The sequence below is a fragment of the Pseudorasbora parva genome, chromosome 25, assembly GCF_024679245.1.
Source record: "Pseudorasbora parva isolate DD20220531a chromosome 25, ASM2467924v1, whole genome shotgun sequence".
Lineage (NCBI taxonomy): Eukaryota > Metazoa > Chordata > Actinopteri > Cypriniformes > Gobionidae > Pseudorasbora > Pseudorasbora parva.
The window spans coordinates 11,902,519-11,920,110 of record NC_090196.1 but is presented as its reverse complement, the minus strand read 5'-3'; the positions used below and the strand labels follow the sequence as shown (position 1 = coordinate 11,920,110).

General features: G+C 38.9%; 1 protein-coding gene across 1 annotated transcript in view; it reads left to right on the top strand.

Annotated features, from left to right (window-relative positions):
* The window catches only part of LOC137064766 (ras association domain-containing protein 8), a 53,704-nt gene that overhangs the window by 16,919 nt on the left and 19,193 nt on the right, over positions 1 to 17,592 (top strand). Inside the window, exon 2 of the mRNA XM_067436272.1 lies at positions 10,433 to 10,636. Coding sequence (XP_067292373.1) covers positions 10,534 to 10,636 — 103 coding nt within the window. The 5' untranslated portion in view covers positions 10,433 to 10,533. The remainder of the gene's footprint in view (positions 1 to 10,432; positions 10,637 to 17,592) is intronic.

Genomic DNA, 17,592 nt, shown 5'->3' with positions numbered 1-17,592 from the left:
TCGGTCAGCGTGAAGTCAAGAAACTGAGGATGCCAAATTGCGAGCAACTTTTTGATATCTCAAACGGTTTGGCCGTGGCGAAGAGACGAATTTATAGCGAGAAAAGGGAAACAGGAAGTGTGTTATAACTTCTGCATACATTAATTCATTTTGATGAAACTTCAGATGTGTGTTCGTTGTAGGAGGCCGATCACATGGATATGACTTTTGTGAGTCACAGTTATAGCGCCACCAACTGGCAGCAGGAAGTGTGTCACTTTCAAAATTGCTTTAAATCCCCATCTTATTTTCACCCGATTCACTTCAAACTTCATCATTATAATGTCAAAACATGGCAGATATAGACATATGAATGGATTCCTGATTCTTGAAATACTGTTGTCATGGCAACGTGTCAAAGTCTAATAATCTTTTTATGTGTTTTTGAGACTCTTAGCATGCTTGAAATTGCATGAAACTCAACACACACATCTGACATGCTGTCCAGAAGATGCAAGCAAAGATTCAGAAACGGGCGTGGTAGAGGGGCTCAATAGCGCCATCTTTTGTCCAAAGTGGGGGGTTAGTTTTATCTACATTCACCAAACTCGGTATATATATTGTACTTTTCGAGCCGGACAACTTTCTAATTTACTGTCATTAGCTCTGACCAACAGGAAGTTAGATAATCTGGTTTGAAAATGAGAAAAAGTTGAAAGCGAGCTCTGAGTTTTTACCTTCTCCTCAAAAGCGATTCATTCAATCTCCTCCAAACTCGGACAACATGAAGTAAATATACAGAAGATGCTAAAATGCGAACGGTTATTGGATATCTCAAACGGTCTTCCTGTAGCAAAAGCCTAAAAAACACAAAATAAGCACACCAGTGCCTGGTTCATAAATAAGGCTATACTCCCACCTGCTGGTTATTCTATATAATCACAGTTTTTTTTTCTTTTTTTTTCTCAACACTTATGCTCTCATTTAAATGACCAGTAGAGGGCAATATTGTATAAGTTTTCAAGCAAAAAAACTTGCCTCTGTGTGTGTGTGTGTGTGTGTGTGTGTGTGTGAATGTTTTTTTTAGCCTGGTGGGGACTTAAACCTGAATGCACAAAGACTCATGGGGACTTCCCAATGGGTACAAAAGCTTATAAATCATACAGAATGAGTTATTTTGAAAATGTGAAAATGCAGAAAGTTTTGTGTGATGGGTAGGTTTAGGGTAGGAGCAGTGTAGGAGGAAAGAATATATGGTTTGTACAGTATAAAAACCATTAAGTCTATGGTGAGTCCCCAGAAAGATAGCACACCAGAGACCAGACATGTGACTCTGACTGTGTGTGTGTGTGTGTGTGTGTGTGTGTGTGTGTGTGTCTGATGGGGGATGGGTGCCAGTTGCATTTTGATGAGGAAAAGATTAGCTCTTTTATTGCTGTGTGCTTTGGCCAGCATTAAAGGATAAATATATATATATTTATATTTCTGGGTTTGAATAAAAAAATGGAAAAAGTATGGAACCAGTTAATTTGTAGAGCATTGACAATATCGTTTTATATAATTAGTTTCGTAATTGTGAAAATACAAATATAAAAAGACCTTTAGATAAATACTAAAGTCAACTCGGTCAACATGAAACAAAGGACACTGAAGATTTGACAGGCATTGACAATATTTTTTATATAATTAGTTTAATAATTGTGTTAATACAAAGAAGGTGGGAGTATAGCCTTATTTATGAACACGGCTGGATAAGTCTTTGAGAAAAATGTATAAAAATAAAACACTTGGCTAGTTTTATCTATAGTCACCAAACACAGAAAGAATAAAAATGTAAAATGAATGTACTTTTTGTATTTTTTTTATCAATATATTGGTTTTCTTTAACATTTTGTATTTGAAGATTAATTCTTAAAACTAAAATACTAACATAAAAAAAACACATTTGAGTTTCTTTTTCAAATAATTTTCTCCGACCATTTAGATTTTATTATTATTTTTTGTTTAAAATCTTGTTCAATATTCATGTTTTTCTAGCCTGGTGGGGACTTCAACCTGAATGCACACAGACTCATGGGGACTCGTGTCACTGTAGGGACCTAAATTGAGGTCCCAATGGGTACAAAAGCTTATAAATCACACAGAATGAGTTCTTTTGAGAATGTAAATTTAATTTTTTGTTTCAAACCTTGTTCAATCGGAATCAGACTATGCCTCTCTCTTTCTGTCTGTCCTAACCCCCCCCCCACTCTCTCAGGCTCACTCTGTGTGTGTGTGTGTGCGTGTGTGTGTGTGTGCGTGAGTGTGTGGTGGGGGGGGTCTCTCTCACTCTGTGTGTGTGTGTGTGTGTGTGTGTGTGTGTGTGTGTGTGTGTGTGTGTCACCTTGTCTCTTGATTGTCATAATTTAACGCTTTTATATCATAGGCTATCACAAATAGCTATCACTTTGATGTGAAAAATAAGTTAAAAAAACCACACAAAATATAACATATCTTTAAAAAATATACAGGCCTTCTGGACTTACAAAATTGTGCATGTATATTACTCTTACCTGACACTGATATTAAAATTATTTTTGTGGATTCTGTGATTTAGATTTATTTATTTATATTTTTAAAAATATTGAATGCCACACATATTAAAATAAAAACATGCATGCTTTTTACTGCATAAGACTGGTGAACAAATAGAAGCTACGGTAGGTCAAAAACACAAAGAGAAGTGTAAGGATAATACAACTTCAGCATTTGGACAGTATTCTGCACTCATTTTGAAATTGACATTTGACATCATCTGACATAAAATTAGTGAATAAAATGTAATTGATCTCATAGATGTGACTGTTGTGGTTCCTGGTCATAGCAGCACCAGTTTCTGCAGTTAATGAGGTGAATTCAAATGACTTTGACATAGTCCCTTTATTTATTTTTTCCCATATTAAATGCCTATTGGCCTTCTGCGCACAGTTAAGCTGATGCCACCGGGGTGGCGGTGCCCCCGGCTTGGGCCCGTCATCGCTGCTCGCAGCTTTAATTATTATTTATTATTATTTTTTTTACCGACTATTTGGGCATTTTTGGGGCCTTTCCCATGCTCGAAAACTCTTGAAACTTTGCACACGCATCAGAATGCGCGGCCATCAGGGCCGGGCTGAGGCTGGGACCCGGGCGTGGCAGGGGGGCTCGACAGCGCCCCCTAAAGTGGGCTCTGAAAACAGGGTCTATAAATCAAACACACTTGCACGTACATATATGAAACTCGGTACACATATAGAGCTCATCGGGCCGAATAACTTTCGTGCTCTAACTTATGCGTCAGCCCAACAGGAAGTGAGCTATTATGGGTTGTTCGGAAAACGCATGCTCTGGAATTTGCGATACTCCTCCTAGAAAATTGACCCGATCAGCACCAAACTCGGTCAGCATGAAGTCAAGACACTGAGGATGCCAAATTGCGAGCAACTTTTTGATATCTCAAACGGTTAGGCCGTGGCGAAGAGACGAATTTATGGCGAGAAAAAGGAAACAGGAAGTGAGTTATAACTTTTGCATACATTAATTCATTTTGATGAAACTTCAGCTGTGTGTTCGTTGTAAGAGGACGATCACATGGATATGACTTTTGTGAGACAAAGTTATAGCGCCACCAACTGGCAGCAGGAAGTGTGTCCCTTTCAAAATTGCTTTAAATCCCCATCTTATTTTCACCCGATTTACTTCAAACTTCATCAGTATTATGTCAAAACATGGCAGATATAGACATATGAATGGATTCCTGATTCTAGAAAAACTGTTGTCATGGCAACGTGTCAAAGTCTAATAATCTTTTTTGGTGTTTTTGAGACTCTTCACATGCTTGAAATTGCATGAAACTCAACACACACATCAGACATGCTGTCCAGAAGATGCAAGCAAAGATTCAGAAACGGGCGTGGTAGAGGGGCTCAGTAGCGCCATCTTTTGTCCAAAGCGGGGGGGTTAGTTTTATCTACATTCACCAAACTCGGGATATATATTGTACATTTCGAGCCGGACAACTTTCTAATTTACAGTCATTAGCTCTGACCAACAGGAAGTCAGATAATTTGGTTGGAAGATAACAAGAAGTCGAAAGCGAGCTCTGAGTTTTTACCTTCTCCTCAAAAGCGATTCATTCAATCTCCTCCAAACTCGGACAACATGAAGTAAATATACAGAAGATGCTAAAATGCGAACGGTTATTGGATATCTCAAACGGTGTTCCCTTAGTAAAAGCCTAAAAAAGACAAAGTAAGCACACAAGTGCCTGGTTCATAAATAAGGCTATACTCCCACCTGCTGGTTATTCTATATAATCACAGTTTTGTTTTTTGTTTTTTTTTCAACACTTATGCTCTCACTTAAATGACCAGTAGAGGGCAATATTGTATAAGTTTTCAAGCAAAAAACCTTGCCTCTGTGTGTGTGTGAGAATGCTTTTCTAGCCTGCTGGGGACTTAAACCTGAATGCACACAGACTCATGGGGACTTCCCAATGGGTACAAAAGCTTATAAATCAGACAGAATGAGTTCTTTTGAAAATGTGAAAATGCAGAAAGTTTTGTGTGATGGGTTGGTTTAGGGGTAGGAGCAGTGTAGGAGGACAGAATATGGTTTGTACAGCATAAAAATGGGTGGATGGGCTGAACTGATAAGAGTTGCCTGCTGGATACTTTAGCATTACTAGTGTGTGTGTGTGTGTGTGTGTGTGTGTGTGTGTGTGTGTGTGTGTGTGTGTGTGTGTGTGTGTGTGTGTGTGTGTGTGTGTGTTCTTTTTTCTAGCCTGGTGGGGACTTCAACCTGAATGCACACAGACTCATGGGGACACGTGTCACTGATTTCTAGAGTGTGTGTGTGTGTGTGTGTGTGTGTGTGTGTGTGTGTGTGTGTGTGTGTGTGTGAGAGCCACTCTTCTGTCTAAAACAATTACCTCTCAATGCTGTGCTTTGGCCTGCATTAAAGGATTAAACATATTATTCTGGGTTTGAATAAAAAAAATAAATGTATAAAACCAGTTTATTTGTAGGTCATTGACAATATTGTTTTATATAATTAGTTCCCCCCCCCCTCAGGATCACTGTGTGTGTGTGTGTGTGTGTGTGTGTGTGTGTGTGTGTGTGTGTGTGTGTGTGTGTGTGTGTGTGTGTGTGTGTGTGTGTGTGTGTGAAGGGGGTCTCTCTCACTCTGTGTGTCACCTTGTCTCTTGTTTTTTTAATAATTTAACCCTTTCATATCATAGGCTATCACAAATATCTATCACTTTATTGTGAAAAATAATAAAAAAACAATAAAAACACCTCTTTAAACTAATTATTTATTGATAGAATTCAAATGGATTAAAAAAATTAATTTCACATGATTTTATAAAAGTGGCTGTTTATTATAAACTTCCATAAATTTTATGCACACATATTACTCTTCCCTGACACTGATATTAAAATCATTGTTGCGGTCTCTGTGATTTGGCTTAATTTATTTTTAAGAGAAGTGTAAGGATAATACAACATCAGCATTTGGACAGTATTCTGCACTCATTTTGAAATTGACATTTGACATCATCTGACATAAAATTAATGAATAAAATGTAATTGATCTCATAGATGTGACTGTTGTGGTTCCTGGTCATAGCAGCACCAGTTGCTGCAGTTAATGAGGTGAATTCAAATGACTTTGACATAGTCCCTTTATTTATTTTTCCCATATTAAATGCCTATTGGCCTACTGCGCACAGTTAAGTTGATGCCACCGGGGTGGCGGTGCCACCGGCTTGGGCCCGTCATCGCTGCTCGCAGCTTTAATTTGGAGTGTTTTCTCTCTTGGAACGCTTTCAGCTGAGGCCTGCAACTAATTATGGGAGAGTGCATAAATTGCTAGTAATTACATGTAGTATGGCAGCTAGTGCAAGCACAAGCAGAATGAAAGGTTAATCCAAAAGAGTTTAGCAATAGTAGCAACACAACACCATTCCCCAAGAATTTAGCTCATTCTCTGGTTTTGGAGAGACACTAAAACTGGAGCTCAAATCTTGTATCATTTATAATTTTATACTTTCCTGAGACTTTAGGGTTTAACTCAGTTGATTCTTAACAAACAAAGGTAAGGTTTTAGTAACACACAAAACCTTTACAGAGCAAGAGTGTTTCTTTAATCTGTGGTCTGAGTGGTTAAAAGATAGACGTAAGTAGTATATTGATGTGAAATTCTAAATAGAGATGTCACACTTAGAGATGTCACAATTGTACGTATCAGCCACACTCCCTTTAATAATCATGTGGGATGATCTCGTCATGAAGGCAGAGTTGGATCCAACAGTGCCGTCACCAAATGGACAGTCGTTTATCTAAGTGCTTCATTATGACGATTACAAATGGAGCTTGATTGACTTCTGCAGGGCTCGTTTTAGACCGACTAAGTGATCACTTGTGCTCAGCATGATGTGCAGATGATTGAATGGAGTGCTCATGGTGGGGCGGCAATCAAATACAACACTGTCTCTTCCTGATTAAGATTGGTGACCCGCGCAAAACAGTTTAAAATGGCCAATGTAGCTCCAGTACTTCTAAATTTCCACACTTGACGTGGTCGTGTGATGTTCGCTTGTGCTTTTATGACGTCGCCTAGACTCTAGGTCAGAGGTTGTTATAAATAATCATAATTTGTCATTTTTGACCAACAAATGTAAGTTTTATTCTTATGTCAGTTAAAGGTGCAGTATAAAGGATTGACAGGATTGAAATAGGTACTGCAGTCCAAATTCAAAATATTGGAGAGCGTTGTTTCCCCCGCCCCCTCCTCCTCAGAATTGACACTCATGTGTGTTGCCAGCTTGAGGACACGCAAAAGGAAGGAGCACAATTGACAGTTCCACATTTTAATATGATCTCGTTCATAGAGATTTTTACATGTATGCCGAGGCTTTTTAGGTCGGGTAGACTCTGCAATCTCTGACCCAGTTTGTTTGCTGGTTCCCATGATACCTGGAAACCAGCAAACTGTTTTTTTCCACCAACTGGCAACCTGTGGTGTCACTATTGGGTAAAATTGTGGCATGCTGTTTCGCAAAGACCAAAACAAAAACAGACATTCCGACAACTGGCTATATCTTTGTTTTCCTGAGAACCGAGTATGTGAATTTTGCATGTTTCCCAAATATCTGCAAGCATATTATGGTATTTTTATCCTTTAGTAAAGTAAAAAACTTAGATACGGCACCTTTAAAAGACGTAGAGCCATTTTAGCCTTACCGAGCTCTGTGTTTCAGGCTCTTGGGCTTTTCTATTTGTCCTGCTCTTGGATTGTAAAAAAGACCACACACTATGGTCTTGTGATCTGATTCATTGTTACAGGGGTGTCATTGTTATAGAGGTCAATATTTAAATGACGTATATTTTCATATTACATCTTGTACTATGACAACCTCGGTTCCCTTGTGATTTTGGCTAATATAGTCAAACGTATATGCAGCAGACGTGAAGTCATCCGTTAACTGGGCTTCCTTGCTTCAGTGATCGCTCCTGGAAAAAAGTCAGAATACTGCAGGCTGCAGGCCACTTTAGCTTTAGAAGGAAAATAACACAAAATGGCCCCACAATGCATCTGACTAGCTGCAGGACTCCATCTGTTGTCGTGAGCGCTAAAGGGTAGTAAAAGTGAAGGACAAAACACTTATATGCTCACAGAAGGGCAAAATGGAATGAGAAGGATATGCAGCATGCAACAAACGTTGCATCTTTGATATTTGTTGAGTATCTCACTCCTAAATACTGATGAAGAAACAGTGAACGTTAAGGACAATTCCAAGTAGGATTTTGTTGTATAGATTTATGGCCCAATTTAAAATGTGATTTCAATGTCTTTGCATTGGAAGCCTGGATTCTGAGCTATTTCAAACCCTCTGTAAATCAAAAATTAGAAACTTGGCAAGAACCTCATGGCTCCAGTTGTAATAAACCATCCTTTTTTTCTTCCATTTTGGCTCAGACAGAAGAGCACTTATAGGGGTCCCACCGCACCATATGTCTCCGCGCTAAACCAGAGACATTCAATGTACTGCCTCTTACAGGGTTGAGAAAAGCAATTGAAAAGGCATTTTTGTGTTGTGTAGTGTATTTGTGCAGTTCTTGATTATATAATGCAATGTAAAGTTACCCTCACTCCACAACAAATCCTTCACATTTAACAATATTGAGAACAGAACAAATTAAAAATAAGTAGCTTATTTAATTAAATTGTAAAATAAAGCAAATATTTTGGCGTAGTGGCGGTGTGCATGCTGATTTTACATGAAACCTTTTTTATTCGAGCAGTGTAACTTTTGTGTTTGGTTGCTCAAACGGATTTCAATCATGTACACAAAATAAATTTGGGTTGACAGCCTGAATGAGGCTTAACGTACTCGTGACAGTCGTAAATTTTTATTTTTCAATCACAAATAATCTTCAGTTGGAAAACCATGGAAAGCGATGTGTTTGAACAACTTGGTTTTCAGTCCTGAACAGAGTTGTCCTTTGAGGACTGCACATTTTTTTAATGTATAATTTTGTGTGCTTGCAGATTTTATTAGTGCGGGACGGGTGTTGTATTTCATTCAGAGAGGAGATCTATCTTGAAGCTGTGGTCTTTGGCAACTGCAATGCTTTTCTTTTCCAGCGCAGTGCCCCATGCAGTCAGTAAATCGTCCCTGTCCCTCCTCTGGAGCCAAACTCAAAGCCCTTTAAACATGAAACATTCTTCAAAGAAATAGGAAGAGTGAAAGATTTTTTTTTAATTATTAATAAGGCGAGTTAAAAACATAAGCAGCAGCTGTCAAACAAAAAGATTAAATCATTGCAAAAAATATATATTTATGGAACCAAATGACACATAGCTGGTGAATTTTATTAGATTTTTCCTATTAAAATATATAAAACTGTCAATTTAACATTTATTTGAGGTGAATACAAATTGTGAATTTTCTCTGCAAAGCTAAAAATCTGCTCAGGCGTGCATGTTTGCCAATCCATCGTCCTAAAATTGTACCTGTTCACAGAAGTGGGAGGAACATAATGTCAGGTCCAGCTGGTCTCACTCTATCCAGCGGGACGTCCACACTGCAGCCAAGGGTTTTTTCTTTTCTTTTACATTTTATCCTCCTCCTCTTCACACCCTAGGCACACCTCTACAAAAAGCACAGAATCACGGCCAAATCATTTCTTGGAAAATATGCTATTTTAGGAACATGTGAATTGTTGTTTCAAAGAGACTGACTCATTTTGTACACAGCACTCTCTTGTTTTTTTGAAAGAAGAGCTGATTTTTCAACTAGCCCGAGATCTGAGGAAGGAAATGTGTCCATCTGGAAGCACAGAGGTCTCCTGCTTACAGCAGAGTCATTTCCTTTTAAAAAGCTTTCCTGATTAGGAAAGGCTCTCATTATAACACTTGTCTTTGTTCCTGGACAGATGCTTTTCAGATTTGTAAAGTTAATGGATATTTGTTTTAGCAAATAAAAGAGTTCAGAAATTGTTTATGAAAGTTCTTCTAATAGCTTTTTAACCATAAATGCCACTTTGATACTTCATTAAAAGTAAACATTCAGTTGAGAACAGAGTTCTCAACATTTGTGGGAATAAATTGTTTGCATTTAAAAAAGAAAATATAGCAGCAAAAGAATAGTGTTAAAGGAATAGTTCATGAACGTTGTGTCATCATTCACTTTATAACATGATGTCTTTGACTTGAAGAGGCCATATTGTGCCCTTTTTCAAGGTATTGCTTTTTTTTGGGGGGGGGGGGGTTGTTATACTAGAATAGGTTTTAATGCTTTAATGTTCAGAAAACATTTTTTTTACATATTTGTCATTGTTGCAGCACTTCTTTTCCCTGTCTTTCAGTAACGCTCTGTTTAGTTCCTGTCTCTATGTAGCCCCTCCTTCTGAAAAACGCAATGCACTCTGATTGGTCGGCTGTATCAGTGTGCTGTGATTTGTTAAGCACTTTGTGTTGTGGAAATGTCCTGCCCCTAACCATTTCAATGCACTGCTAATGGAACTCACTGAGGCTTTTTTTTCTTTTACGTATGCACTGGGCGGCAATTATTTAACTGAAGAATATTGTGACATGTTTGTGACTTCTGGGATGTTTGTTCCCAGAAGAAGGCTCAAGACTACAATCGAGGCGTTGCAGGGAGTTCAGAAACAGTGTATAGAGAACGACTCCCATTGAAGTGACTGTGCTTTGGAACTTTGCAGATGTTTTTCATGCTCAAAACTACACACTGAAGATAGTTGAAGATAGTTGAAATGTAAAAAAAAATGTAAAAAAATAGGACCTGTTTAAAAATGTACAAAACCACAAGATCAAACTACACGCCTACACTTTTTGGCATCTGCATGAGGCAGTGAGATGTGTACATATCATTCCCAGGTGTTTTCTAACCCGTGTTGTATATCTGCAGAGTTGCCGTGAAGGGGTGACAGCTGTAGCGATGGACCCCTGGAGCAGAACGGAATGACGTCAAAGACCAGCAGCCCCAGACCCTGCAGATTCTGACCCGGGATGGAGCTGAAGGTGTGGGTCGATGGAGTTCAGCGCGTGGTCTGTGGGGTCACAGAGGCCACAACCTGCCAGGAAGTGGTCATTGCTCTGGCTCAAGCCATTGGTGAGTCTCAATTGCTTCTTTATATAATCTTTTGTGTTTTAATAAGATGTATGGAACATTCAAATCATCACCTTTAGTAATATAGTGCTTTTTACTGTACAGATGTTTCAAAGCAGCTTTACAGTGATAAATAGGAAAATAATGATCAATGATGAAAATGAAAAAAATTAAAATCTGCTGTAAATCATCTTTAAAGGGGCTGTATGTAAGTTTTTCACTTTACTAAAGCATAAAAATACCATGATATGCTTGCAGATATTTAGGAAACATGTTTTGTTTTGGTCTGCGCGATACCGCACATTGCCGGTTTACACCATAGTATTTCGACACCACGGGTTGCCAGTTGGCGGAAAACACATCGTATTGTATCCATGGAAGTCAGTGAGCAAACTGGGTTCAGAGATCACAGATTCCACCCGACCTAAAAAGCCTCGGCATACATCTGAAAATCTCTATGAACGAGAACATGTTCAATTGTGGATAAATCAACTCATCAACTTAGGATGCGATGCATTTTTTAAAGAAAAATATCCACATTTATTTATTTATAAACCTTTCTAAAACTTACGTGGCTTTCATTGTCAATTGCGCTCGCTTCTCTTGCGTGTCCTCAAGCTGGCAACCCACATGAGAGTCGAATCTGAGGAGGAGGGGGCGGGGGAAATATCGCTCTCCAATATTTTGAATTTAGACTGCAGTACCTATTTCAACCACTGTTAATCCAGCATACCGCAACTTTAAAAAATACAATGTGTCAGTGAATGAAAACTTTAATAATTGACTCACTCTCATTGTCACCCCAAACTAGTATGACTTAAAGGGTTAGTTCTCCCCAAAATTCAAATGATATCATAATTTATCCCATAAGATAAAGAAGTCAGAAATCACTGGACTCACGTACAGCCATTAACGAAAGCCATAGGGATTATGGTTTCAAAATTTATAAATGTGGATATTTTTCTTACAAAAATGCATTGCTTTGCTTCCAAAGGCCTTCTGGAGGAGTATGGAATATTTTTATGATGGATGGATGCACTTTTTTGGGCTACAAAATCTAAGCTACTATTAACTCTCATCATAAAGCTTGATTATTTTATTTTTTTGACTGAAAAAAGAAAGTCATATTTATACTAATTGATATTTATGATAGGAAACACGGTTATAAATATCAGTCTTTAACTAAATATTAATTATAAGTACACTCAAAACTCTGCATGGAGATTTTTGGAAATACATTTGCCCCGTCCCAAAAAAAAGACACCTCATGTACGCTGCATATGTCTTGCACACTTACAATGGCCGTCTTGTACTCATCCTCACGTACATTAGACCATAGAGTGTCCCTTTTGTCATTTTAAGTTTGGCTCACAAGTACTTCTTTGTGACCGCTTTGCACCCTAGATGCACACTTTTGCTAAGCAGACTTCTACCTAAGTGTGGACTAAAATTAAGGGTTAGCGTGCCAACTGGGACAAGCCTTCAGACGAGTAGTTCAATAAAAATGAATCATCCGTACAAACTGATTCACAAAAATGAATAAGGCTTCCCAACACACAAAGAGTAACGCAATATGACATGCTACCGCTATCTGTTAAAAAAATAGCTCTTTACTGGAAAAGAGCATTTATTACCAAATACACTCCCCAATGGAAAACTTAAATCATGCAAGCTATATTGCTAACAACAGATGCCATAAATTGTGAGTGATCCTGAAACCATCTGGCATCCAGGTTGATTTGAGTAATCATCATCCATTTTATAATTGAAAATAAGATAGTATAGGAGAGTTTGTATTGGCTTTCCAACAGCTTGAGATTAGTTGAACAGCTTGTCTAAAGACTTCAGGCATATTTTAAGGAGTTTAAGGAGAGGCACAAATGGACTACAAAGCTGATTTCATTTAATTACATCATCACTGGGACCCAAAGCAATTTGTTTTTGATTCAAACCTGTCTTGTTGACGTCACCGTTTGATTCTATTTTCAGCTGCACTCAGACTGGTATAATCTAAGGGCCCCTCTTGTATTAGTGTGAAATGCGCTGGCGCAACCAAAGTGCCCGCTGACATGGAAAATCTGACTCATTCTACTGAAAGAAAAACTCTTAAGAACACATCGATCCTTTTTCACACTTTTGGGAGTAATCCATACGTTTTTTTAACTGAGAGTAGTATATAGATATATCTTCAAATAAAGCAGTCTAAACATATTAAGAATAATTATTTGGTTGTTTTGCCAAGTAGCAAATTATATGGTAGTGGAGCTGGACGTGCAGAGAGTGCAGGGGGCTAAAGGGAATACTATAATTATACACTGCCCGGCCAAAAAACTAAAAAGTTGCAGTTTGGATTTAAATAAGCAAATACTTAAAGGGGGGGTGAAACACTCAGTTTCAGTCAATCTCATGTCAATCTTGAGTACCTATAGAGTAGTATTGCATCCTTCATATCTCCGAAAAGTCTTTAGTTTTATTATATTTATAAAAGAAATATAGGCTGTACCGAGTCTTTCCGGAAAAAAAAACGAGCGCCTGGAGGCGTATCGTGTGGGCGGAGCTAAAGAATGACGAGCGCGCAAAGCAGTGACGTCCTCAAGCGTGGAGAAGCCCATGGCTATCGAGCTCAGCTAATAGATATATGATCCAGAATCATTCGGAGGCTGAAATAAATTGAACAGGAGAAACAGCAACAGCAGGACATCCGTCTCTGTGGTATGTACTGTATTTAGTGGCCTGTCAACATTTGTGTCTTTACTCGCAGTTTATGAGGACATGATTCGGTTTATGGACTATTGTATGCGACTAAACCTTAGCAGTAGCAAGCAAAACGGTTTTGCACGTCAGACTAGTGTAACGTTATACATAGAACAACAATGGAGTCTCTTAGCGCATTTGAATGACGAAGCACGCGATCGTGTCGTTTAATGATGTTTACTCACGCGACGGTAGCCAACAGCACAGACATTTGAAGCAGTTTTACTCACCGACTGCTTCCAAAGCAGGACCGAACCTTTATCGCTGGGACCGCTCCGTCAAAAACACACTTCTTTGGTATGATTTGGTGAAGTCCTGTATGATTTGGTGTAAGTCCTGTGGCCGTGGAAATCCACTTTGCGACACGACTGAAGCGATGTTGTGAAGCTTCCCGTCATTTCTGCGTTCAAATCGGTTCAAATGCAGCGCTGCCTTCCCGGAATGTTGTGCTGAAGCGTTGAAGTCGCTCGACGTCACGCATAGGAATAAAGTGGAGCACGGCGCGGAGTGTTTATGGGCGTGCATTTCCTCTCTCGCTCTAGTCACGCGCGCGCACCCTACCGGAGAAGAGCCCGTACGGCCCATACAAGGACCTTCATCTCTTATTAACGTCAAGCCGAGCCATACTCGAAAAAAACTCTCCGAAACTTGTGAGAAACCGGAAGGAGTATTTTTGACACAGAAATACTCCATCAGACGTCCAACATTAGTTTTTGAAACTTTGTCTATGTTTAGGATGGGAATCCAAGTCTTTAACAGTGTAAAAAGCTCAGTATGCATAAAAAAAAAAAAAAGCCCCCCCCCCCCCCCCCCCCCCCCTGAGTGTTTAGCTTTTAATTTCTTAAACAACCATGTAGGAAGACACGTCATGGCCATATTCCAGGATGACAATGTCAAAATTCATCAGGCTCAAAGTGTGAAAGAACTGTGAAAGGTGCCAATTCAAGTGTAAAAATGATCCAACCATTCCTTCACAATATGAGCTTGATGAATCTTGACATCATTATCCAAATGATCCAATGATCCATTCTTCAGCATTTGCTTATTTAAAGGTGTCATGAACTGGCTATTAAAAAAATGTATACTGTTGTCTGAGGTCAACTAATGATGTCTGTGGTTTTTACATTCAAAAACATCATAACTAATAAGTAATAGGCTATTTTTGACACTGGTTTTGAGGCTCTCTCCAAAATACTGGGTTTTGATGGGTGTGCCGCACTGGAGACTTGGAAGTAAACGCCCACAGCTAGGAACGGATAAGCTAAGCTCCCCTGTCAGTTCAGGGAGAGGAGAGAATGAGGGAGAAGCGGCGACTGGACTGATTTTCTCGATCACAGGGCTCTTAAATGTCTTTATCAAACAAACTATGATTTATTTCTCGATAATTCTCAATTCTCAATTCGACCCGCGATTAATTGGACTATTATTTTTATATTACACATAGCCCGCAAGATCGGACGATATAAGCGCGAACCGCGTGCACACACATACATGTTCGGTGCGCGCTGCCCTTCAAATGTCAACAGCAGAGAATAGCAGAACAAGAATGGAATATAATGAGATTCATCAGCCTGTTGGGCTTTGCGAGCGATAGCCGATACCAGTGCTAAAGTCCAGCGTGCTAAAGGTATGTTTCTCTTAGACGTGTACACATAAGCAAAATGATCTATAACAATGCAGTACTATTACATATGTGTGTTGCACCATTCCTGTCAGATCAAAATCCAGCATCGACCGGAGATTTGTTTACAAACGATCCCGCAGTGAACTGAAGTGAACATTCTACCTCACGTGAGCTGGAACTTTATTAAAAATAAAGTTCAACCACTCATTCCTAATATTAGGTTTTGAAGGAAGCTTATGTAGCGACTGTGTTTTTCCACAACCAGGAATAGCGCAATATCTTGCTATCTCCCTCAGCATGTTTATTGTTGTTGACCAGCTCGCACGAGCCCTCCATGAGTCGGTGGGCGAGGCTACTCGATTAGACGTTCTGTAGAGCCGTGTTTTGTCGCGCAATGACGTAAGTATGAAGCACAGGACCGTTTGCGTAGCCTGGTGTCTATAAAAGCTTTTCATTGACTAACAAGGAAGTTTTCTGCTGTGAAACTTAGAGGATGTTCTTATATTACCAAAACCTTTAATATATCAAAAGTTCAAGAGAAAGTTCTCAATTATCAATTCATCACCCCTTTAAATTCAAACCAAATCAATATGCAGTACATAAATAGGAGTAAATTGAACACTAGTTACCATTAATGTACTTAATGTAGTCATTAATCTACCATTAATGTAGTCAATTCCCATCAGATTTTTGACGCAATTGTAAAATGAGACAAACCTCAAATCCAGATCGCTCCACAAATGCAAATTCTTCCTTTCTTTCGGACTATAAAGAACAATACATCTTATTATTTTAGCTGTTTCATGTTTGTTTAAAGAAACTGGAAAAATACAGTGTCTACTTCATATTGTTTAATGAAGTTTGAGCTTGTTGTGCCACATCATGATTGGTTGGTGACATGACAAATAGACATCAATGAATTAGAAAATATTTTTAATAATGTAATATGTGGGTTTTTTATTGAAACGACACACTAGCAAACACTGAGAGAGCCATATGGTGTTTCTTAATCGACTGTGTGGTCACAGTTATTAAATTCAACTACTGGCATAAACTTCTTGTAGCCTATTTTACTTTCACAGTGAGCTGAATATTTACAACAACAAAAAAAGAGTGAATAGTGGTTAGCAAGCAAACAGCGTCAGAATGCCCATCTGTCAGTCAAGGCTGAAGCAAGACGTAAACCTGTAGCAACGACGTCTGACAGAAGATACATAAAAAATAGAGGAATCTTCTGACTTTTGAGCAATATGGCATATTGCAATATACTTTTGTATACATTGTTGCTTTAGCATGATTCTGCACTGACCCCACTAGATAATAAAATTAGTCAGCGCAACATCAACAGAAAATGACTGAGTGCAACTTTTGAAAGAAGTGTATGTAAGATTGTGGCCAAACCTTGTACTGCAATACCTTTAAAAATGACTGTAGAGCGGTGTATCCCCTCCCCCCCTCCCCCTTACTCGAGGTTGCCAGATAAGCTTCAGGATCCACAGGAACGTTTGTAGAATTGCAGCTGTGGTAACTAGAGCAGATCTGGCAACCCAGATGCCGAAACACTACTGACTTCGTGATTGATAGATAGGTGGAGGGCGGAGCTTCAGGCCAAAACACAACATGTCAACATCAGTTGAGGGCTGCAACAACAACTTTTAAATGACAATATCCTGGCTGGACTGCTGTTGTCAGTGATATAAGTATTTGAAATTAACGTGATTTCGTATTGTCTAGTGACATATCAGGGCCATTTTATGGTATCCGCGGGGTCTTGAAAAGTCTTAAAAGGTGATAAATGAATTTTGGGAAAATTAAGACCCTTATAAAGTATTAAAAAGTCTTATCATGGCTTTATAAAGTCTTAAATTTTGAAAGTATTTTGTTCAAGCTTTGTCAAAAGAGTTTGACTCCAAAAAGTATTTATGAATATATTTCTTTTCATCGCAATAAGTATTAAAAAACAATGGGGCGCTCAGTCTAAAATCGGCTTGGAGCGCGCGCCAGGGATGGAAATTAGCACTGCCACCAGCCAAATGCGGCTGATTTAGAGTTGTGACGGGTAAACTCGCTTCACCTACCGAGCTGTTTCACCTCTTTGTAAACTTTGTTCAATGCATGCGAGTGCAGCCATATGTGCGCATATAACCAGTCGTTTTCTCCGTCATCACTCGCGTGAAGACGCGCTGTGAGACTCGCCGAGCGCTGAGAGAAGATCTGACGCTGTGCATCATCCGAGAGCGCGCACTCGTCTCACAGCGCGCAAATATTGAGTTCTCTTTCAAGTCTTGCGCACTCACACAAGAAGTATGTCAACATGTCCATCTTGATGAGTATCCTAGCAGACATAGTCTGAATATGCCTTAAGTGAACTGCACAGTCGAGAAAGACGAGCATATCCCTGCATCAGGTCTTAAAGGCGCAGTAGCCTTTACTGCTGCCTGAGTGATGTCCTTATATTTAGTTTGACATTAAACAATGCTCTTGATTGAATAGCTTTTGTAAGTTTAATAAGGATTAATCTTTCATTTAAACAGTTAAATATGCAGTTATTTTACATTTGATTACTTTATTCAATTTCTGT